The 24697-nt window shown below is 42.4% G+C and overlaps 1 protein-coding gene across 1 annotated transcript in view; it reads right to left on the reverse strand.

The window, feature by feature from the left end:
• Positions 1-9472: 9472 nt before the first annotated feature.
• Positions 9473-24697, reverse strand: part of LOC126252937 (RISC-loading complex subunit tarbp2-like) — a 108347-nt gene continuing 93122 nt past the window's right edge. Inside the window, exon 7 of the mRNA XM_049953936.1 lies at positions 9473-10039. Coding sequence (XP_049809893.1) covers positions 10029-10039 — 11 coding nt within the window. The 3' untranslated portion in view covers positions 9473-10028. The remainder of the gene's footprint in view (positions 10040-24697) is intronic.

Raw genomic sequence — 24697 nt, forward strand, 5'->3', positions numbered from 1 at the left:
CCCCGCCCTCGAGCGTTTGAGATACAACGTCAAAAATTTAAAAAATCGAATTTTCAAAAAATGTTCATTTTGTAGCGCACATCTTTCTGAAAAGTCTGATACATAAAACATATATGAGCGAGGAAATGTAAGACACGTTATTTGGTCTTAAGTGTGCCATTCCTCTATCTCACGTCACTGTATTTCGCTCCTTGGAATTGAAACGTGTATATTTTGTACTGGATACCATCAAACTATAATCAGGACAGTGTAAATTAAAATGTCCTGTGGTGCCTCTCTTGCTCCCAGTCGCTCTTGCCCCTCTTTAAAAAAACTCGCAATTAATAAATGGCTCTCAGCACTATGGGACTTAACTGCTGAGGTCATCAGTCCCGTAAAACTTAGAACTATTTAAACCCAACTAACCTAAGGACATCACACACATCCATGCCCGAGGCAGGATTCGAACCTGCGACCGTGGCGGTCGCACGGTTCCAGACTGTAGCGCCTAGAACCGCACGGCCACTCCAGCAGGCCGCAATTAATACTGGATGGGATTATTTGTAATCGGTAGAACAAGAACTCTTCAGAAAATTTGCACTCTTTATTGCCTGTTAGCTAAAAACTTTAAGTTTTGGGTGACATAAAATTAAATATAGTATACATAAAACCAGTAAAGACAAGAGACAAGCAAGACAGTATACATTTCTACAACCCTTAGCTCCTAGCATTGTTTACTCTCTAATCTTGCTACAGCTTTACACGGCGTGCTTTCCTTTCTTGGAAAGAATCTATTACCTCATCAAAGTTCGTCAAAGGTTTTGCTACATGAAAAATCGAAATATCGTTGTCTAATACTGCATAAACTGTTAATACAAATAGTACCCAAGACTTGTGTGGTTTCTCGATCTGATTATGTCTATTTTTTGTCACTGTTTGCTAGATATAACAAAATAGGCCTTTCTAACACTGCAGAAATGTAGCACAAACCAAATAAACGAGACTGTTTTGGTACAAATGGTCATTTTTATAACACAACAGAATATAATTCACGAAGACCAACATACGAGGTGCATTCAAGTTCTAAGGCCTCCGATTTTTTTTCTCCGGACTGGAGATAGAAACATGCGCATTGTTTTAAAATGAGGCCGCGTTCATTGTCAATACGTCCCAGAGATGGTAGCACCGTACGGCAGAGGGAATTTTACCGCCAGCGGCGAGAATGAGAACTGTTTTAAATACTTAAAATCGCGACGTTTTCCTTACTTGAACAGCGTGCAATCATTCGTTTTCTGAATTTGCGTGGTGTGAAACCAATTGAAATTCATCGACAGTTGAAGGAGACATGTGGTGACGGAGTTATGGATGTTTCGAAAGTGCGTTCGTGGGTGTGACAGTTTAATGAAGGCAGAACATCGTGTGACAACAAACCGAAACAACCTCGGGCTCGCACAAGCCGGTCTGACGACATGATCGAGAAAGTGGAGGGAATTGTTTTGGGGGATCGCTGAATGACTGTTGAACAGATCGCCTCCAGAGTTGGCATTTCTGTGGGTTCTGTGCACACAATCCTGCATGACGACCTGAAAATGCGAAAAGTGTCATCCAGGTGGGTGCCACGAATGCTGACGGACGACTACATGGCTGCCCGTGTGGCATATTACCAAGCAATGTTGACGAGCAACAACAGCATGAATGGGACTTTCTTTTCGTCGGTTGTGACAATGGATGAGACGTGGATGCCATTTTTCAATCCAGAAACAAAGCGCCAGTCAGCTCAATGGAAGCACACAGATTCAGCGCCACCAAAAAAATTTCGGGTAACCACCAGTGCTGAAAAAATGATGGTGTCCATGTTCTGGGACAGCGAGGGCGTAATCCTTACCCATTGCGTTCCAAAGGGCACTAAGGTAACAGGTGCATCCTACAGAAATGTTTTGAAGAACAAATTGCTTCCTGCACTGCAACAAAAACGTCCGGGAAGGGCTGCGCGTGTGCTGTTTCACCAAGACAACGCACCCGCACATCGAGCTAACGTTACGCAACAGTTTCTTTGTGATAACAACTTTGAAGTGATTCCTCATGCTCCCTACTCACCTGACCTTGCTCCTAGTGACTTTTGGCTTTTTCCAACAATGAACACTCTCCGTGGTCGCACATTCACCAGCCGTGCTGCTATTGCCTCAGCGATTTTCCAGTGGTCAAAACAGACTCCTAAAGAAGCCTTCGTCGCTGCCATGGAATCATGGCGTCAGCGTTGTGAAAAATGTGTACGTCTGCAGGGCGATTACGTCGAGAAGTAACGCCAGTTTCATCGATTTCGGGTGAGTAGTTAATTAGAAAAAAAAATCGGAGGCCTTTGAACTTGAATGCACCTCGTAAAATGCCTATTAGGCCTACTACAAGCAAAAAGCTTTATGTTAGAAAATAGTTTCACATTTCATTCATATGCTCCAGTTTCTCGAGCATGAGGTCGAAAAGTAGTAGTACGAGATTTTTATATATATTTGGAATCGTCATAATCTTAGCTAATTTGTGTGATGTCCCCGCTTCTTCTCCTTCCTCGTTCTAACAAACAGTTTTGTCATGACTAATTCTGGAACTATTCTTGCCCTTGTCAAAACTTATACGCCGATTTCCACTAACCACGCCAGAATCACCGGTTTAGTTATCCCTGATTATTCTCCGGTTATGCGTTGTTATTTTCGTACAAATAATTTTCCGCGCTACTTCCAGAATGGAACTTAAGCGGCTGCTAGACGGGAACTGTACAACTGGCCGTTACTAGTGTAGCGATCTGGCCAAAAATTTTGTGACAAAATTTCATTTTCTTGGATACACCGAGAAGATAATACGTAATCTTTCTTACCTGTTATTTTTGTTAGTCGTTTATTTCCATTCTGGCGCCGGCCGGTGTGACCGAGCGGCTCTAGGCGCTCCAGTCTGGAACCGCGCGACCGCTACGGTCACAGGTTAGAATCCTGCCTAAGGCATGGATGTGTGTGATGTCCTTAGGTTAGTTAGGTTTAAGTAGTTCTAAGTTCTAGGGGACTGATGACCTCAGATGTTAAGTCCCATAGTGCTCAGAGCCATTTCCATTCCCACTCTGGTAGTCTGACTATGGATTTCCCTCGTAACTATAACAACGCTGATCATTTGCAAACCCAATCAACAATATAATCAGACAGCGATTGGCGTTAACTCGTTCGGCTTTACTCCGCTCAGCACGTATAGCCCAGTCCCCTTCTGCCTGCTGGAAAGTTTATTTCTAGATGCGACGAGGATTCCCCTGACAGACATCACGTATACTATGCACGCATTCAAAAATCAACTTAAGATTCATTCAGAAATCAACTTAAGAGTGTTCAAAAACCAACAGGGATGCGTTTCAAAATCATATGAGTAATCAATAGACCAACGTGCACTGGATGCTAAGCGCTTTGTGAAACAAGGTTTTTTTCTCCATAAGAATATGAATTTGGTGACCCCCCCGCAATTGTCACCCAGGTCAGATCACCGTCAGATACCTCGGTTTGCCCCCCACCCCCACAGATCCGCGCCTGCTGCGCATGAGTGAATCTAGCAGCTTGGGCGCGGCAGAAAAAATTTTACAGGTTACATCTAGCTGCTTGCTGCGATTGCTTACACAGCCAACAGCCACATTTCTGTAGCCAGAAGGGGGAGAAGGTACAACTCATACGCCACTCAACTGCGCATGCGCATGAGCCCGCTCGTTAACTGCTGGAACGAATCTAATGTAAACATTGTGACGTCACGCTCATCGGAGGCAATTTGTTGTTATGAAGCATTGCATAGTCTTCCTAAAGCCTTTGACACATTTTGCTGTTGGCAAACAGCTTGTATGAGCACTGTGATTTGTTGTGTATCGCACATTTCATATGCAATTTATGTTTTATTTTCATATTTTTTCTCGTTCAGTATTATTCTGCAGTAGCAGGATACAGTAATATCCTTTGTTAGACTATCGATTCTTACCAGTCAAAATTGCAAAAATTTAACCGAAAACTAAAACAACAAAAAATTCCCGGAATTCTAAAAAATTCCCGGGTTTTTCCCGGTTTTCTCCCGGATGAAAAAATTCCCGGGTTTTTCCCGGATCTCCCGGTTGTCTCGGGTCGTATACACCCTGATTCTTATAAGGTAAAAAATTCCACTTACTCGCAGGTCAAAAATCTTTAGTTTCCTTGTTTCACCCTTCAGCCGCTTTACCTGACAAAGCCTCTCATCATCTTCAATATTGGGCATTATTTTTGTCGAGATATAATTACGAGGTCCATTTCCACCCTATGTTGCAGCACTGCCGATGGGGTCCAATCCCCTGTTTGATCAGGGAAGCACTGTTGTTTCCAACTTGAAGCAGAAAGTAGGCAGACTGTTGATGGTTTCCCCATTATGAGCACCAGAATTGCTTTTGCACTAGCTCCAGACCAGTGTGCTTAAACAAATTGTGTGCATGATACACCATGCATGGCCTGACCATCCGCTGGATCAGGCAGCCATCCCATTGCAGAATTATGCTTTCTGTTATCTTACCATTAGATGGTGTCATTATCTTATCGACATAACAGGGTACTCCCAGTGTTGTGATTCCAGCAACATTGCGTAGGGTTTTCTCAAACTGTTACATCAAGGTCATTGGGAAGCCTCCTGCAGTTAACAAATGGCATGTTGGCACATTTTCTGGCCAGGCATTGATCACAAGGTGGAGTACCAGGTTGTAGCCTGCTGCCAAGCGTTCAAATTAATAGGTGACACCACACAATGTTTTTCTCCCTTGGCCATTGCCCACACTACCATGGAAAAGCTTGCTTACTGATTTTGCTATACATTCTACAGACTCTCATTAGTTGTTGATTGTTGATCCATTTTCCAACTCACTTGTGTTGCTCACTGTCTGTCTACTGCAGCAGATGTGACTGACAAGTTGCTCTCAATTTTTTTTTCTAAGGCCTACCTTGTACATTGATTATGGACAGTGGTTCTCAATTTTTGGCTCAATCCCTTAAAAATTTTTGTTCGCGCAATGGCATTTGCCACATCACAGTGCCTCTCTTTCCTCTCCAATCTAATGGCAGGGCCTAATGTCCAAAATATAAATGCACAAGTATGTCACATAATTTCCAGTGGAGGAGGCTCTTACAGTCTCTCTCAGTTCTTACAGAATGACTCCAATCGGGGACAAGAGCCCAGCCGAACTCCCGCATGGCCTGCAACTGCGGACACTGCTCTATCTCCTGCTGCTGGACATTCATCCTGCATTTGTACCAACATCAGCACAGTTTGCACCCATCACTCCAGTCTTAGCCTGACAGTTTGGCCGACACCTGCTTTGGATTCCCAGGCATCATCCACAGCTGTGTTTTCATGGAGAGTACCAAGAAGTGCCTTGTACCACGCCACTACAATCAGCTGCTCCCTCAGGTGGGCATAGATGCTTCCCTGTGGTTCATTATGCTAGTGATTCCTCCCACTGACATCACAGTTTGCTGTGGGCAGCATGCTGTCTGGGCTGCAAAACCTACCAATGTCATAACCAGGTGTTCCACCAGTGGACCAGCCCCACCTGGCTTGGCTTCTTGATGCTCCTACATAACCACCAGACACTGCGGCTCCCAAGCCCATGGCACTTAGAGAAGAGTCCAACTTCGAAATGAACCCTACCTACAGGGTGTTGGGTCATCCACCTGCTCTCTTGGAGGAGGCAGAAGGCACACCTTTTTGCATTCACACGACTTCTGTCTTTACTCACTGGTACTTGTGGATCAGGAACTGTTGACACCCAGTCCACCCACTCCTGTTGACAACCAGTACATTCGCTCCAGAGAATATGGATGTGTCAACCATAGTGCACCATGGAAAATTAGGCATCTGGTTGCTCTACTCCTTGCCCCCACCACCACCACCACCTCTCCAGAAGGAGGGGTGTGGTAACCCACACATTATTGCACATTTGCCATTACTACCATGTCGTGTGTCAATATGCGCATTCATTTATGCAGCATGCCATTCAACCACTCTCGTGTACACCAGAGGCAGCCGAACTTAAGTCTGGAACCTCTATCACCTGCTGCCAATAGCAAGCAGCCCCTGGTGGGCAAATGCTTCTTATATAGCCATGTACCAGCTCTGACTAGCTGTCCTAAACATTTTCTCTAAACTGTATTGTACTTATGCTGTCACACCACAACATAATAAACAATTGGTTTCTGGCAACCTCATCTTTTACTGTGGTTGGAGTTATAACAGCTACAATGAAGTTAGATACAGTGGGAATTAGTGAAGTGCGGTGGCAGGAAGCACAGGACTTCTGGTCAAGTCAGTGAGGTTATCAACACAAAATCAAACAGGGGTAATGCAGTAGTAAGCCTAATGATGAAAAACAAAATAGGTATGCAGGTAAGCTACTACACACACCACAGTTGAAAGCATCATCATAGCCAAGCTGGACATGAAGCCAACACAGTAATAAAAGTTTATACGGCAACAAATGCTACAGATGAAGGGGCTGGAAGAAGTTATGATCTGATAAAGGAAATTATTCACATAGTTAAGGAAGACGAAAATTTAATTTTTTTATAGGTGGCTATAATTTGATGGTATGAAAAGGAAGAGAAGGAAAAAGAAAGGAACATGGACTGGGGGAAAGGAATGAAAGGAGCAGCTGCCTGGCTGAATTTTGCCAGAGGATAATTTAATCATTGTTACACTTCTTTTAAGAATTGTGAACTATAGTTTTTTACATGAAAGAAACCTGTGGAGACTGGAAGGTTTCAGATTGATTATATAATGGTAAGACAAAGATTCTGAAGCCAGATTTTAAATTTTTAGATACTTGCAGGAGCAGATGTGGACTCAGCTAATTTATTGGTTATGGGCTGTAGATTGAAACTGAAGAAAATCCATGGCCGACACAAGAAATGCCAAATTTCATTGACAGAAGGGGAAAAATATAAAAAGGCAACAAATGACACAGGTTAAAGAGAATACAGGTGTCTAAAATATGGTTAAGCCAGAATGTCTTTAGGATAAATGTGAGGCTGTAAACCTAGGGAAAAGATAGATACTGACTACAGAAAAATTAAATAGAACTTTAGAAGAAATAGAAATAGCTGTATGAATATCAAGAGCCCCAATGGCAAACCAGCAGTTCGTTGCTGGTCATTCCCACATAGAAGGCTTCACAGCGTAGGCAGGTCAGTTGGTAAATCACGTGGGTGCTTTCACACATGGTTCTACCTTTGATCGTGTACACCTTCCGGGTTACGGGACTGGAGTAGGTGGTGGTGGTGGTGGTGGTGGTGGGAGGGTGCATGGGACAGGTTTCACACCAGGGTTAGGGGCCAGAGGGTAGGGAAGGTGGTTTGGGTATTTCATAGGGATGAACCAAGAGGTTACCAAGGTTAGGTGGACTGCAGAAAGACACTCTTGTTGGAGTGGGGAGGATTTCATGAAGGATGGATCTCATTTCAGGGCAGGATTTGAGGAAGTCGTATCCCTGCTGGAGAGCCACATTCAGAGTCTGGTCCAGTCCCGGAAAGTATCCTGTCACAAGTGGGGCACTTTTGGGGTGGTTCTGTGGAAGGTTCTGGGTTCGAGGGAATGAGGAAGTGGCTCTGGTTATTTGCTTCTGCACCAGGTCGGGAGGGTAGTTGCAACAAACTGTCCATTCACATGAACGGACACAGGCAGACAGTGTTTGTTGGTAATGAGGATCACCCTGTGGCTAAATATGCCTTGGTGCACGGCCAGCACATCTTGGCACAGTGTTACACCGTCCGGGTTATCTGGATACTTCCCACTGACACCAATCTATCAGAACTCCGGAGATGGGAACTTGCCTTTCAATATATCCTCTCTTCCCGTTACCCACCAGGCCTCAACCTCTGCTAATTTCAAGTTGCCGCCCCTCGTACATCACTTGTCACTCAACAACATCTTTGCCTCTGTACTTCCATCTCAACTGACATCTCTGCCCAAACTCTTTCCCTTTACATATGTCTACTTGTTTCTGTATATGTGCAGATTGATATGTGTGCGTGTGCGCGCGAGTGTATACCTGTCCCTTTTTCCCTCCTAAGGTAAGTCTTTCCGTTCCCGGGATTGGAATGACTCCTTACCCTCTCCCTTAAAACCCACATCCTTTCGTCTTTCCCTCTCCTTCCCTCTTTCCTGATGAAGCAACCGTGGGTTGCGAAAGCTTGAAATTTGTGTGTGTTGGTGTGTTTTTATTGTGTCTATCTACCAGCGCTTTCTCGTTTGGTAAGTCACAGCACCTTTTTTGATATATTTTTCCCATGTGGAATGTTTCTTTCTATTATATTCATAAGTTTATACCTTTATAGATCAATAGAATGATTTCAGCAATGTTTACTGCTATTTGAAATTTTGAGTTGCCATGGATAAAATGCAGGGAGCAAAAATGTTATTATTAGCTGTACAGAAATTAGACTGTAGTTATGCTTAATGACGTGAAAGGGAAATCATAGTTAAATAGGAAGAGAGAGAGGATTGTAGCCTATCAACAATACTATTCAATCTGCACACTGAGCAAGTAAAAACAGAGCATAAATTTGGAGAGAGAGTTAAATTTTGGGGAGAAGAAATAAAAACTATGTGGTCTGCTGATGATATGATAATTCTGAGACAGCAAAGAAACTTTGAAGAGCAACTGAATGGAAAGGCTTGTGTATTGATGAGAGGTAAGAGGAACATGAATAAAAGTAAAATAAGGCTAATGGAATGTAGGCAAATCAGGTGATGCTGGCAGAATTACATTAAGAAATGAGTCACTGGAAGTACAAGATAAGCTTTGTTATTTGAGCAGCCAAATTACTGTTGATAGCCGAAGTAGAGATGATACAAATGCAGACTGACACTAGCAAAAAAAGCATTTCTGGAAAAGAGGAATTTGTTAAAAGGAAATTTATGACACAGCTTGACTAAAAGAAGGGATCTGTTGATAGCAGACATCCAGAGTTATGAAGAAATCATCAGTATGATATCGGATCGGAGTGTGGGTTTGGAGAGATGATAGTAGGTTACCAGGGGTACATAAAATAACATGTTCAGCTGTTTGTAGGTTGTAGTGATTATGCAGATACGAAGAGACTTGCACAGAAGAGATTAGTCTAAGAGCTGCAAATGACGACGACGACGACAACAAAACAACAACAAAGCCAAGATCATTTTTTAATAATGTGTCGTATTACTCAGTTTCAATGTACTGTTGAAAAGTACGTGTGTGTGTGTGTGTGTGTGTGTGTGTGTGTGTGTGTGTGTGAGCGCGCGCATGCTTTTTGATTATGGAACACATCAATGTGTTGCACCAACCCACTTTCGCACAAGATATTCAGTAACTTATTTGTTGAAAATTGCACAGTTTCGAGAGGCCTTTGCCATGTCAAATGCTGCACTATTGAAACTTATTTCAAATGGGAATAGGATGTACTTCTGGGACAAAAAAATTCTACAGTTTAATTAAAAATTTATTCCTTAATATTTACATTAAAAATATAATTCAGTACAATGTGGAAGCCTAAACTATACAACTCTCTGGCTTCAAAATTACTTTATAAACTTCTCACACATGTAACACACACAAAACATTAAAAATGTAGCCAACAAACTGGCAATAAGTTTTTAATAAGCATATATTTTTTACATAACATTTCTGTCCTACTGCTAGAACTCATTGCACTGTTGTGCTGCACACAGCCACTTTTATATCAGAAATTCCTTAACTTACGTTTTGATGACTGTTTAGTTTTATCAGAGTCCTATGCAACGTAAAATGTTGCGCTTCTTACAGTTATTTCAGATGGAAATAATTCAAACTTCTGTTGTGAAAAAAGGCTCCACTTTAACTAAAATTTTTTTACTGAATATTAACATCAAAATATATTATAAACTCTGTTCATTACAATGTGAGAATGTCAACTGTGTAACAATTTCTTGCTTCAAAATGAATTTATATCTCGCACAGACACAATCTGCACAAAATATACATAGTAAAATGCAGGCTTCTTTTCTCAGTTCTGATCTGAAACAGATTTTGAAAGGATTTTTAGATAATTTCACACACCAATAAACAAACAGATTAATGGAATTTGAAGAGACATAAATCCAGTTATATTAACTGATCAAGTGGATACACTTATCAAAATGACAGGCAATTTTATAGCAACGAGTTACATAAAAAGTTGTGCAACAAGTAAAAGCCTTACACACTCCCCCACCCCTCCCCACTCCCACCCCCACCCAAAAAAAAAGGTAGAATACTAACTGAACTGAACAATGAGAGGCAACATCATCTTTCGCCTTTTTGAGGAAATTATTCTGGCATTCACATTCATTAAGACACTCAAAATCTAAATCACAATTTCTGCATGTGAACTGACTTCAAGGCACTTAGTAAAAACTTAAGTCAGTTGGTTTGATATCAACAAAGATTATAAATGAGAGTACTTAAAGCTACAAATTTAATAACAGATAAAATGTAAAACAGAATTAATTACAATTCATAAAAAAGCAGCTTTCAGTCAAAAATATGGTTTTTAATTCAAGTCTAATGCATTTTGAGCACTTGCAGCACATCTTCAGATGCTTACATATTTTGACATCATATGCAAACAACAGTTTCTTGTTCATCCTGTCATATAATTTTATTTTAATCTGATCATGAAACAAATGTGAGTAAAATAAGTAACTATCAAAATTTATTTACTGCTTTTATCAGGTACAAATAATGGCAAAATAATGGGCTACGGGCTTAAAAGATAGACATCCAGTGCTCAAAATGCATCCTGCTTTGTTTTTTAACTGAAGGCTGATGTTTTCTTTTCCTCTATATCTTACAAATGTAAATCACTCGTCACTCTAGCCATTATGCATAAAAATGACGATAAGTCACTCTTAAGATTACAGGAAAACTTATCATCAAATAAGAGAACAACTTAGAAACCCTCCAAATTACTGATTGATAGAAATCGCAAATGGAAAATAAAACAAACCACCGTTTCACCTCTTTCATTTTCCTATTTATCAATCCTTCAGAAATGAAATTCCAAATGTTTTCTAAAGGGCATTTACTGACCACTAATACCTTTACACTTCTGGAGTTAACTTGCCAAAACTGCACCCAGACCTTAAAAGGGATCTTGGTTAGTTTTTATGTGACATTTATTGGAGAAATCCTACAGATATTTTTTAATTTGACTTTTCATCAACCAAACATACAACTTCAAAAAAACTTGTTTACTGTTCACTTCACAATACATGAAAATATACCAAAAAGAAATTGATCAGGAAACCTTAAGTAGGCACGTGTTTAGTTACAAAGTGCTTTAGCAAACTTTACTGCCATTTAACACTGAGCATGAGTTTTGAATTCTGTGACTTGTCCCAGTTGGTTGGTTGGTTTGTTTACAGGCGGGAGAAGGGACCAAACTACGAGGTCATCGGTCCCTTGTTCCTAATAAAACAATGCCACAAGTGTGAGAATAAAACGAACAAAACATATAACACAAAACAGAAAGAAAGGAAAAGCCACAACAACGAAGGGAAGGCAACAAACACTAAAAGGAACAAAAGAGGAGAAGAAAACAATAGAGAGATGCTAGAAACAGAAGAGATGAAAGCAAATTACAGCGGCTGGTCAACCACGAGAATAAAAAGGGGAAAGCCAGCAACTCTGCAACACATTGAAACCTCCACCCTAAAAGCACTAGGGTGGAGGACACAGAGGGACAAAGGACAAGTGCTAAAACCTACATAGAAGTATAAAACAGACTCTCATAGATAAAATTTAAAACTAAAGCTGCTGTGGAGGCATTGTCACTCAACGCCGAAGGAAGCATTCTGGGAAAGTTAAAAGTCTGCCACAAAGCAGCTAAAAGTGGGCAGTTCAGCAAGAGGTGGACGACTATCATTTGGGAGCCACAGCGACACTGAGGTGGGTCCTCGTGACGGAGTAGGTAACCATGCATTATCCACGTATGACCAATGCGGAGTTGGCAGAGGACAACTGATTCCCTCTGAGAGGCCTGCATGGAAGGCTTCCACACATTCAAGGTCTCCTTAACGACATGCAGTTTGTTGTGCGTGCTGTTATGACATTCCGTCTCCCAAAGCTGGAAAACCCTGTGGTGCAAGACAGAACGCACGTCAGTTTCTGAGATGCCTCCAGAAGCGATTTCCGCATCACCTGTTTGGCCAGACTGTCAGCAAGTTCGTTGCCGGGGATTCCAACGTGTCCTGGAGTCCACACAAACACCACAGAATGGCGGGACTGTTACAGGGGATAGCTGGACTCCTGAATGGATGCTACCAGAGGGTGGCCAGGTAGCACTGGTCGATAGCTTGTACGCTGCTCAATGAGTCAGTACACAGGGCGTGAGCGGATGTCCTCAAGAGCACGAGATATGGCCGCCAGCTCTGCAGTGAAAACACTGCAGCCAACTGGCAAGGAGTGCTGCTCAATATGGCCTCCATGAACATATGCGAAGCCTATGTGACCATCAGCCATTGAGCCATCGGTGTAAACCGCTTCAGAGGCCCGGAACACGTCAAGAATCTAGAGAAAGTGACAGCAGAGAGCGGCGGGATTAACAAAGTCCTTAGGGCCATGCAGAAGGTCCTGACGAAGCTGCGGCCAAGGCATACACCATGGAGGCATACGTGAACAGACCGCAAGTAAAGGTGGTAAAGGGAAGGACTCCAGTTCGGAGAGAAGGGACAGCACACGAACCACAATCTTTGGTCCTGATCTGGGCCGCCGATGCAGGAGATTGACTGACGCAGGCGGGAAAAGGAGACTGCAATTCGGATGCTCAGGGGAACAATGAATGTGTGCCGCGTAACTGGCGAGCAGTTGTGCACTTATGATCTGCAGTGGAGGCACACCAGCCTCCACCAGTACACTGGTCATCGGACTCTCCTACAAGCTCCTGTCGCTAATCAAACCCCACAGTGGTGCACAGGATCGAGTAAATGCAATGCTGGAGACGCTGCCGAACCATAAACCACACCCCCATTGTCAATTCAGGATTGGACAAGAGCTCTGTAGAGCTGCAGCAATGTACAGCGATCCGCACCCCAATTGGCGTTGCTCAGGCAACGGAGGGCATTGAGGTGCTGCCAGCACTTCTGCTTAAGCTGACAAAAGATGAGGGAGCCAAGTCAACCGAGCGTTGAAAACTACTCCTAGGAATTGATATGTCTCAAGTACAGTGAGTGGATCGTTATTAAGGTAAACTGCAGGTTCTGGATGAACAGTACGACGCCGACAGAAGTGCATGACACATGACTTTGCGGCTGAAAACTGGAAGCCGTGGGCTAGAGCCCATGACTGCGCCTTGTGGATGGCTCCCTGGAGGTGTCACTCAGCAACAACAACACTGAAGCAGCAGTACGAAATGCAGAAGTCGTCTGTATACAGAGAAGGTGAGACGGAAGGCCTGACAGCTGCTGCTAGACCTTTAATGATCACTAAAAACAGAGAGACACTCAATACATTGGGACTGGTCCCCAGAGACCCCACTCATACCATGTCGCAAGGATATGATGTTGCCAACTCGTATCGCATGCTTTATGCAAGTCAAAAAAGACGGCAATCAGGTGTTGCCATCTGGAAAATTCTGTTCGGATGGCAGACTCGATGGACACAAGATTATCAATGGTAGAGCGACACTGGCAGAAGCTGCCCTGACATGGAGCCAGCAAGCCACATGACTCCAGGACCCAACCAAACCGCCGACATACCATACGTTCCAGCAGCTTACAAAGATTTTTGGTGAGGCTGATGGGCCGATATCTATCCACATCAAGCGGATTTTTACTGGGTTTAAGCACCAGAACGATGGTGCTCTTCCGCCATTGCGATAGAAAGATGCCATCGCACCAGATCCGGTTGAAGATGACGAGAAGATGTCACTTTTAGTCAGATGAGAGATGTTTAATCATCTGGCTGTGGATGCGATCAGGCCCAGGAACTGTGTCAGGGCAATATGTAAGGGCACTGAGGGACTCCCGCTCTGTAAATGGGGCGTTATAGGATTCACCACAGCATGTAGTGAATGACAGGACGTTCCCTTCCAGCCTCCATTTGAGTGTGCAAAAGGCTGGGGAGAGGGGGGGGGGGGGGGATTCTCCAACGCAGAGGCTCAAGCAAAGTGCTCAGCAAACGCGTTTGCGTCAGTACATAACTCGCCATTTATGTTAACACCAGGGACAGCTGTTGGGGCCTGATACCTGAAAAGACGTTTGATCTTTGCCCAGACTTGGGAAGGTGACATGTGGCACCCAACAGTGGAGACGTCTTTCTCCCAACACTCCTCCTTCCGTTGTTTGATAAGGTAGTGAACACATGCACAGAGCCATTTAAAGGCTATGAGGTGCTCCAGGGAAGGGTGCCACTTATGCCACTGTAGAACTCGCCGACACTCCTCAATTGCTTCAGTGACTTCCGGCGACCACCAGACGAGCGAGGGATCGCGTTTTCTGCTGCAGAAACAATTGTGCTAGTCACCTGCTCAACCATCTCATTGATGTTACCATGTGGGGGACATTCAGTGGTGACAGCAGAGGTGAAAGTTCCCCAGTCCGCCTTGTTCAAAGCCCATCTGGGCAGGCGACTGAGTGCCTGATGCTGGGGCAGTGACAGGAAGATGGGGAAGTGGTCACTACCACACAGGTCGTCATGCGCTCTCCGGTGGATAGATGGGAGAAGTCCTAGGCTGCAAATTGATAAATCAATGGCCAAGTAACTACCATGAGCCATACTGAAATGTGTGGCAGCCCCAGTATTTAAGAGGCAGAGGTCGAATTGCGACAGTAAAGTTTCGACATCTCTGCCTCGGCCAGTAAGGACGGTACCACCCCACAAGGGGTTATGGGCATTAAAACCTCCCGAAGTAGGAAAGGTTTAGGGAGTCGATCAATTAGTGCAGCCAATACATTCAGGGGTAGTGCACCATCTGGAGGAAGATATACATCGCAGACAGTTATTTCCTGCGCCGTCCTTATTCTGACAGCCACAGCTTCAAGAGGGGTTTGAGGGGGCACATGTTCACTACAAACAGAGTTTAGGACATAAATGCAAACACCATCTGACACTTTATTATAGTCGCTATGGTTCCTGTAATACCCCTAATAGCCGCAGACAGCAGGGGTCCACAATGCTGGGAACCAGGTTTTCTGGAGGGCAATGCAGATAGCAGGTGTAAAGCTTAACAGTTGCCATAGCTCAGCCAGGCGGTGGAAAAAACCGCTGCAATTCCACTGGAGGATGACATTGTGAGACTGGGAAGGCATGGAACATTCAGTGAGGCAGTTTGCACCTCAGTCACCTGCTGCCACCGATTTACTGCCGGAGCAGTCTATATCCATTGTGTCTGCGTGTCTGGCGAGATCTAGGTCCTCAGCGGACGCCAAAATCTCCATCCCATCCTCAGCCGCAGAGCTTGTAGGTGGTGGTGTGGGTGCCACTGCAATTTCTTTGGTCTTAGGGGTTTTCTTTTTGGATTTCTCTCGCTGCTCCTTGGGTTTACCTGGCTAGGAGGTCTTCACTGGCTAAGTCTCCGGGACTGAGGATGAGCGTTAAGCCCTACAACCAGCTGCTTTTGGGCTCTTCAGCCACTGGCAGATGTTGTCTTTCCTACTAGAAGAAACCTGGGAAGTGAGAGACCCAAGGGACCCCTTCCTGCTTACGCTTCTCCGGCTTAGAAGTGGGGACAGACGTCCCCCACGGTTGAGGAGTGTTGCTTCTGAAAAAGGTGGTGCAGGAGAAACAGGGAGGGAAATGCCCCCCCCCCCCCCCACCATCAATGGGGCAGGTGTAGTCTTCTGGCTCTGAGAGGTGACCTGGGGTGGCAGCATAAGACGATGTCATACACACAGGATGCAAGCATTCAAATTCTCTCTTAGCCTCAGTGTAGGTCAGTCTGTCCAGGGTCTTGTACTCCATGATATGCCTTTCTTTCTGGACAATCCTGCAGTCAGGCGAGCAAGGTGAATGGTGCTCTCCGCAGTTGACACAGATGGAAGGCGGGGCACAGGGAGTATTGGGATGTGATGGGCGTTCACAATCTCGGCATGTGATGCTGGAAGTACAGTGGGAAGACATATGGCCGAACTTCCAGCACTTAAAGCTATGCATTGGGGGAGGGATGTAGGGCTTTACATCACCTTGACCTTCTCAGGCAATGTGTCACTGTCAAAGGCCAAGAGGAAGGCACCGGTGGCAACCTGATTATCCTTCGGACCCTGGTGGACACGCCGGGTGAAATGTACACCTCGCCACTCTAAATTTATGCACAGCTCATTGTCAGACTGCAAAAGAAGATCTCTGTGAAATATGATACCCTGGATCATATTTAAGCTCTTATGGGGCGTGATGGTTACACAACATCCCCCAGCTTGTCACAAGCAAGTAACTCCCGTGACTGGGCAGAGGATGCTGATTTGATCAAGACTGACCCAGATCTCAGTCTGGACAAGCCCTCCACCTCCCAGAACTCTTGCCGTAAGTGCTCAACAAAAAAATTGAGGCTTCATCATCATGAAAGATTCCCCATCAGCTCTCGAACATATAAGGTACCAGGGCGAATAAGATCCGCTGCCATCCTTAGCCTGACATTCCTCCCACGGTGTGGCTAGGGAGGGGAACGATTTGGGGCCATACATACTTCTGTGCAATGAATTGAGCTCGTGATTGCTTAGAGACTGCTGGTGTTTCACCACCAGCAAGAGATGATGGACCATGCTTCATCGAATGTCATCCACCCTGATGCCACCCACTCCGACCAGGGGCCCTCCCCACGGGCGCCACCTGGCCACCTGGCAGGATGGCCATTGCTGGGAGTCCCCATGCCCCAGGGGGAAGGGCATGTACCCCTTGGCATACGTGGGGAGTTAACGGCACAGGCAACAGCTGAGCGATCCCTGTGTGGTCAGAGGGCTACAACCAACAGGGTACATGGCGGCCCCACCACAACAGACTGGCTACCATGCTGGATATCAGGTGCAAAGAAGTCCATGGTCATCGTCAACACAGAAATCGACACTGCATACTGCATGGTGGAAAACGCACCCAGAAAGGTGCCCTCGCCCAAGAGATGGAGAATGGGCAGGACTGCAATGCGGCGACAAGAAAGTGGGCTGAAGATCTCAATGCACGATGGACACGATGCACCTTTTAAGACGCCCTTCCCCTATTGGCTCGCTCTTCGGGAAAGTTTTGACGAATGGAGGTCAAACCCTAGAGGAGACCATCACACAAAGGGCAAACGTGTGAAACTCCTTTTAGTCGCCTCGTACGACAGGCAGGAATACCTCAGGCCTATTTGAATCCCTAGATCTGCAGGGGAGCTTGTCCCAGTTTTTCCTGAAACAATGAAAGTGCAGTTTATTAGTTTTGAGATAGAGGCCCCTGAATGATTTGCAGATCTTTAAAAATCGATGGTGGGAGTGTGAGGAATCTTTTTGCATTTGATTTATTGACATCAGAACTTGAAATTTTATGATATGAGATTTATAGCTGTCACACACTAGTTTACAGGTATTGCACATTCTTTGTTCTGGCATTAGAAGCACCATTTATATAAGGCAAAGTTGATAAAGTGGGTATCACTCCAATTCTATAGCTTCAAAATGTCTGTTACAAAGCAACAAATGAAGATACATTACCAACAACATGCAGCCAACAAACCAACTTAAAAAACCTCACATAATTCTTTTATTCTGTGTAAAGGTCCTTTTTGAAGTACTTCAGGGTCCTTTTGAGTGTCCAGGCAATGTGACACACACAGATTCAGTATTCAACAGACTGCGTCAACGTTCATGATGTGCCTATAAGTCATTTGTTTCTGACACATTGTGAGCAGATCCTTCAATTTTTATGCAGCAATCTGAATGTTTTCACATATGCCATAGAAATAGACATACATCCAGACTGTTGCTCCTTTCTTTTTGAGGGTACTTCAGTACTGTCACCATTAAATTCTGTCTTAAGAAACAGTTTAATTTCTTTCACAGTGTATTACGTAAAAGTCGTGCATTGAAGTTTTGGGAGCTGTCCTCCTAGATACTTAAACATGAGAAGAGTAGTCTTACGACATACTGTAGACAACGAAAGGATAAAGATTCCCCCACAGTTTTTCGTGTGCCCAACCTTCAAGAAGATGTACTAGCACATACTTTATCTTTGAGTCAACAAAGTCACACTTCATTTCTATGTGACCTGTTTCAAAAATATCTGATGAACGGACTGCAATTTTAGGTCATTCTCATGCAGCTGACCACCATGTACAGCTAACACCATCATCACTTATTTGACACACCGTGACGTAGCGTAGACACATGTGGCAATTTTAATTCACACTTTTTATTATTATTATTATTATTATTATTATTATTATTATTATTATTATTATTATCTGTCTCATTCCATGACTAACAAGTAAAATCTTCAATTCTCAGATTGTGTAAAGTCAAATTATAAGCCAGCAATTTTAATTTGGTGTAATATTTAAGCACAGGATCCATTTCGAGAGAACCACAACTTTTAGATCAAATTACACAGCCACAACAATTGAGTTGTACATAATAAACACTGGGCTTCTTTTGAGCCAGTTCTCTTCCGTACAAATATTTTTCATCATTATCATGTTTCAACAGCTTTCTCCCCCTCCCCATTGTCAGATTACATTTGGAACATTTATGACACTGACCTTTCATCGGTCTAAGAATCCTAACTATTGTACTTGTGGGATACTTGTTTGCGGTTTGTAAGAGACATTGGTTTGCAATTATGGTTTTCAAATCTGGCTTTACTGTTGCTGTACAACACAGTAATATTCAGGCTTGAGTCAAGAAACCTTCATTATAAATTCTGTTGACAGTGATTCCGTGGTAGGATAAGTCAACATGTACCAACAGTTTGCAATGTTGTCAGTGTATGACAATTTTGTACTACTCAACAGTACTGTAACAGCATTTTGAAAAAGCATTTAACACCAAAGCTTCCACCACACTGGAAGTTGATAACAGAAAAATCACAACTGTATGCTCTCATGGAACGGAAGGCAATCTTTTATATTTCTTGTTATTTGATTTTTATTTCCTGAAATGTTTCATTAACTTTCATAGCCTACTCTCTATTACAACTACATAACAGGAAATGTATTTGAGAATGATCTTGACATTTTGCTATTATAAAACCTACATTTATATTCTACGATGAGAATCATAGTGATGAAGTTTCACTGCATTTTCACTTTGATAATTTCATCCTGATTGCAAGTACTTTTATTAGACATTATCACAATAACAATGTAGCCATTATCATTTGAGGTGTGTATTTCATCACAACTTTAAGACTAAAATTGTTCACTAGACCACGTGAGATTCCAGTAGAATTGGAACCATTTAGACTTCTGAATATATTGGTGTACTTTGTAGCTATTTAAGTTGTCCTAAATACCTGTCTGTAATGTACTGTGCACATAAATGAACAGCTAGAACATTCTGGGCAACACTTGCACTTGAAATGACTTAATAATGAAAGTTTAAATTGCACACAAAAAATTGTTGGCACATCCAATCAATGTATGTAGATCATCCATATTTGAACAGTGAACTGAGAGCATTCAATGGAGTGTCAAAAGTGCTAATATGACATATTTGTTATTCTAGAATTAGATAGTACGTGCCAAAACAGTCCCATACTCACAAAATGTATTACATTCACTGTTGTGGCACTACAAAGTAAACTTTTAACCTGATAACGGATCTTGCTTTTTATCCTAGACTATCACTGCAACACATTCAAGATTTCCCCATAACAAAGAAGACAAAAAAGGAACTCACTGATGTATGTAAGTCAAAATGCTGTTTTCTGCATGTTTGTGATGCTGACATAGGAGGGACGCGATATTTGAAACTCTGTGTGTGTGTGTGTGTGTGTGTGTGTGTGTGTGTGTGTGTAAAAAAAAAAAAAAAAAAAAAATCACTGTTGCTAATACAAACGTCCATAAATCTAATTTCTAAATAAATGGAAATAGAAAACCCGTCCCTTGAAAAGAGCCTCAATAAATCAAAGAAATCATTTGTTTTGGTACACCTGATAAACTTAAGCAATTGTCATGACAGATCCTCCACAACTGTTGACTAATTAGCCACTCCCAAGTGGAAGACTTGCATTGCTGTTGCTCCACATTTTTCATTGATTTTGTGCGGCATACTAATGCTGCAGCACTCATCTTTAACATGCTAGTGTAAAAGGCAACATAAAATGACCAAAGTGAAAAAACTGTACAATTCACATAATTGTTCATGTACATAAGCTGATTTTTGGTTCTCTCTCTGTATGCCAAGTTAAATCACATGTTTCAGATAAAAATCACTTTAAAAACTTAGCCACAAAAATGTGACAAAAAATTTAAATTTGTTTTCATGTTGATAGTATCACGACCTGTGAGCATGTTACGATATATGGAGTATTTTCATAAACTATGTCACGAGAAACATACTTTGTGCTATAGCATCAGCTATAATCAACATTTGAGTCTAATGTACAAGTCCAGTAGCAGTATTCTAGTTCAAAGAATCATTCACACGGAATTTCAGTGTATACTGTTGAATAAACATATATTTTTGAAAAATTTTGGATAGTTCATTAAGTTATGAGTGTTGTTCATAACCTATTTTGTAGTAAATCAGGATTTTTTAGTTACAGATACTGTAAATTACCAACATACTGGCTCACATTAGTTTTGTATTTTAACAGGCGCTTGTATTGTCTGCATTAATCCTAAGTTAACACCACTTTCAAATTTGTTAGTGAATATACCCTGAAAAAAATTTCAGAGAAACTGTAAAATTTGATCTACATTTTTCTGTCACCATAACAGATCTCATTTTCTATCTTTCCGTAGGAGCTATGATTTCCCTTATTTTATTGTGGTGATCTTTCTGCCCTATGTAGGTCAGCGTCAACAAAATATTTTCGCATTCGCAGGAGAAAGTTGGTGATTGGAATTTCGTAAGAAGATTCTGCCGCAACGAAAAACGCCTTTCTTCTAATGATTTCCAGCCCAAATCCTGTATCATTTCTGTGACACTCTCTCCCATATTTCACAATAATACAAAACGTGCCGTCTTTCTTTGAACTTTTTCGATGTAATCCATCAGTCCTACCTGGTAAGGATCCCACACCGCGTAGCAGTATTCTAAAGGAGGATGAACAAGCATAGTGTAGGCAGTCTCCTTAGTAGGTCTGTTACATTTTCTAAGTGTCCTGCCAATAAAACGCAGCCTTTGGTTAGCCTTCCCAACAACATTTTCTATGTGTTCTTTCCAATTTAAGTTGTTCGTAATTGTAATACCTAGGTATTTACTTGAATTTATGGCTTTTAGATTAGTCTGATTTATCGTGTAACCGAAGTTTAACGAGTTCCTTTTAGTACGCATGTAGATGACCTCACACTTTTCATTATTTAAGGTCAACTGCCACTCTTCACACCATTCAGATATCTTTTCTAAATCGTTTTGCAGTTTGTTTTGGTCTTTTGATGACATCATTAGTCGATAAACGACAGCATCATCTGCAAACAACCGAAGACGGCTGCTCAGATTGTTTCCCAAATTGTTTATATGGATAAGGAACAGTAAAGAGCCTATAACACTACCTTGGGGAACGCCTGAAATCACTTCTGTTTTACTCGATGACTTTCCGTCAATTACTACGAACTGTGACCTCTCTAACAGGAAATCGCAAATCCACTCACATAACTGAAATGATATTCCATAAGCACGCAATTTTACTACGAGCCGCTTGTGTGGTACAGTGTCAAAAGCCTTCCAGAAATCCAGGAATATGGAATCAATCTGAAATCCCTTGTCAATAGCACTCAACACTTCATGTGAATAAAAAGCTAGTTGTGTTTCACAAGAATGACGTTTTCTAAACCCATGTTGACTGTGTGTCAATAGACCGTTTCCTTCGATGTAATTCATAATGTTCGAACACAATATATGTTCTAAAATCCTGCTGTATATCGAAATTAACGATATGGGCCTGTAATTTGGTGGATTACTCATACTACCTTTCTTGAATATTTGTGTGCCCTGTGCAACTTTCCAGTCTCTGGGTACCAATCTTTCGTCGAGTGAAGAGCTGTATATGATTGTTAAGTATGTAGCTAATGCACCAGTATACTCCGAAAGGAACCTAACTGGTATACAGTCTGGACCAGAAGACTTGCTTTTATTAAGTGATTTGAGTTGCTTCACTACTCCGAGGATATTTACTTCTACGTTACTCATGTTGGCAACTGTTCTTGATTCGAATTCTGGAATATTTACTTCATCTTCCTTTGTGAAAGCATTTTGGAAGGCTGTGTTTAGTAAATCTGCTTTGGCAGCACTGTCTTCGATAGTATCTCCATTGTTATCGCGCAGAGAAGATGATGTTCTTGCCATTAACATACTTCACATACAACCAGAATCTCTCTGGATTTTCTGCTAGGTTTCGAGACAAAGTTTCGTTGTGGAAACTGTTAAAGGCGTCTTGCATTGAACTCCGCGCTAAATTTCGAGCTTCTGTAAACGATCGCCAATCTTGGGGATTTTGCGTCTGTTTAAATTTAGCACGTCTGTTTCGTTGTTTCTGCAACAGTGTTCTAACCCATTTTGTGTACCAAGGAGGATCAGTTCCGGCGTTTGTTAGTTTATTTGGTATAAACCTCTCAATTGCTGCCAATACTATTTCTTTGAATTTAAACCCCATCTGGTCTACACTTATATTATTAATTTGAAATGAGTGGAGATTGTCTCTCAGGAAGGAGTCAAGTGATTTTTTATCTACTTTTTTGAATAGGTATATTTTTTGCTTATTTTTCGAGGATTTGGGGATTACAATATTCAATCTCGCTATGACAACCCTGTGTTCACTAATCCCTATATCGGTTTTGATGCTGGTCATTAACTGAGGATTAATAGCTGTAAATCGCTTCATTCCTAAAAAGCTACAGTTCATACTTATAATATATCAGACCCACAAAGTAAGAAACAACCAGCAAGCTCAGTTTAATGTTATTTGTGGGTTAACTATTCTGTGAAATACTGCAGCAGGCACAATGCAGCCCCACTGTGTATGCTGGCTGAAAATCACCCACACTACCGTCAAGCAACTGGAAATTGCTGCAAATGGGTGTGTTAGGAGAGCTACTGAGAGTCACGTATCAAAGGTGCTTCAAGTACTATTCTCTGCTGTGGATACTGTCTCCTCTGCAGGAAATATGGGATCTATCACTATTTGTCCACCTGACTATGAGTGATGTGTCAGTGATAAGACATCCTTTATATGGGAGACAGAGATGATGGAAAACTCTGGCTGTTACATCCATCCCCCTAACCAACAAGTTTGAGGTGCTTTCTTCCACTGAAAGCAAAACAGAGCCAGTGAGACTCATTTCATCTGTTTGTAAACATGCTGTGTCCCGTGAAAAGGGGAGGCGAACATAAAATGGTATGGGTCTATTGGCAGTTCAAATATACAGCAAACAATGGTACTTCTTCGGAAAGTGGCAGCAATGAATGGGAAGGAACACTGCACGCACTCCATGTGTATGCCTGGGAGACTCACTCAAATGCTGAAGAGGCTATTTTGGCTGCCACTGAGGGAACAGGGCGTAACCAACTGCAGACTACAGTGCACATAGGGAAAAATGATGCCTGTCAACTGGGCTCTTAGTTAACACCTGAATTATTCCAGCAACTGGCAAAAAAGGCTGAATATCAGTATTGGTCACAAAGTTCCAATGATGCTCACAATCTGCAGCACTGTCCCCAGAACAGACAGGGTCAGAGTCAAATGAAAAGCTTGAACAAGAGACTGCTGAGCTTCTGTGACAAGCTCAGCTCTGACTTCCTAGATTTGTACCATAGGTCTGAGATTGTAGGGTTCCCCTAAATCTGCCCGGTATGCTGTAAGGCTGCTACCCTAGTAGGTGGCTGTGTGTGGCCTGCACACAAAGGTCTTTTAGACTGGGCAACTCTCCATCAGTCCAGATGACTATCATTGTAGGAGTCCCAGAACTATCAGTGTAAGATTCAAAGAAATGTACACCAAAAGTGAGAGTATTAAAATTCTAGTGGTTAATTGCCAGAGTACTCCAACAAAATGCCAGAGTCTGAAGTGGTTCTAAAAAGCAGTGATACTTACATAACACTAGGTACAGAAAGCTGGTTAAAGCCTGAAGTTGAGAACAGTGAGATTTTTGAGGAAAAATGAAGTATATATCAAAAGGGTGTGCTAATAGAGGTGGTACATTTTTCATAGTAAACAAGATATTCACATCCATTGAGATAGAAACAGAAGACTGGGCAAGAATTAGTATCAGGGATGGGCATACAATTGTAATTGGATTCTTCTAATGACCACCAGACTTGCCTTTTGATGTAATCAAAAACTTTTGAGAAAACATCAGAGTTCAACCACAATCATACTGTCATCATTGGAGGTGACCTTAATAGTCCAACAATCAACTGGGATAATTACCGTTTAATAAATACTGAAACATTACTGAATCCCTTCTCTGAAAACTACAGACAGTTCGGACCGCACTTATGATGGAAATATATTAGATGAAACGGCAACTATGATCAGCAAAGTACAAAGGGCAATTAAAACAAGAAGAAA

Source organism: Schistocerca nitens, chromosome 4 (genome assembly GCF_023898315.1).
Source record: "Schistocerca nitens isolate TAMUIC-IGC-003100 chromosome 4, iqSchNite1.1, whole genome shotgun sequence".
Classification (NCBI taxonomy): Eukaryota; Metazoa; Arthropoda; class Insecta; order Orthoptera; family Acrididae; genus Schistocerca; species Schistocerca nitens.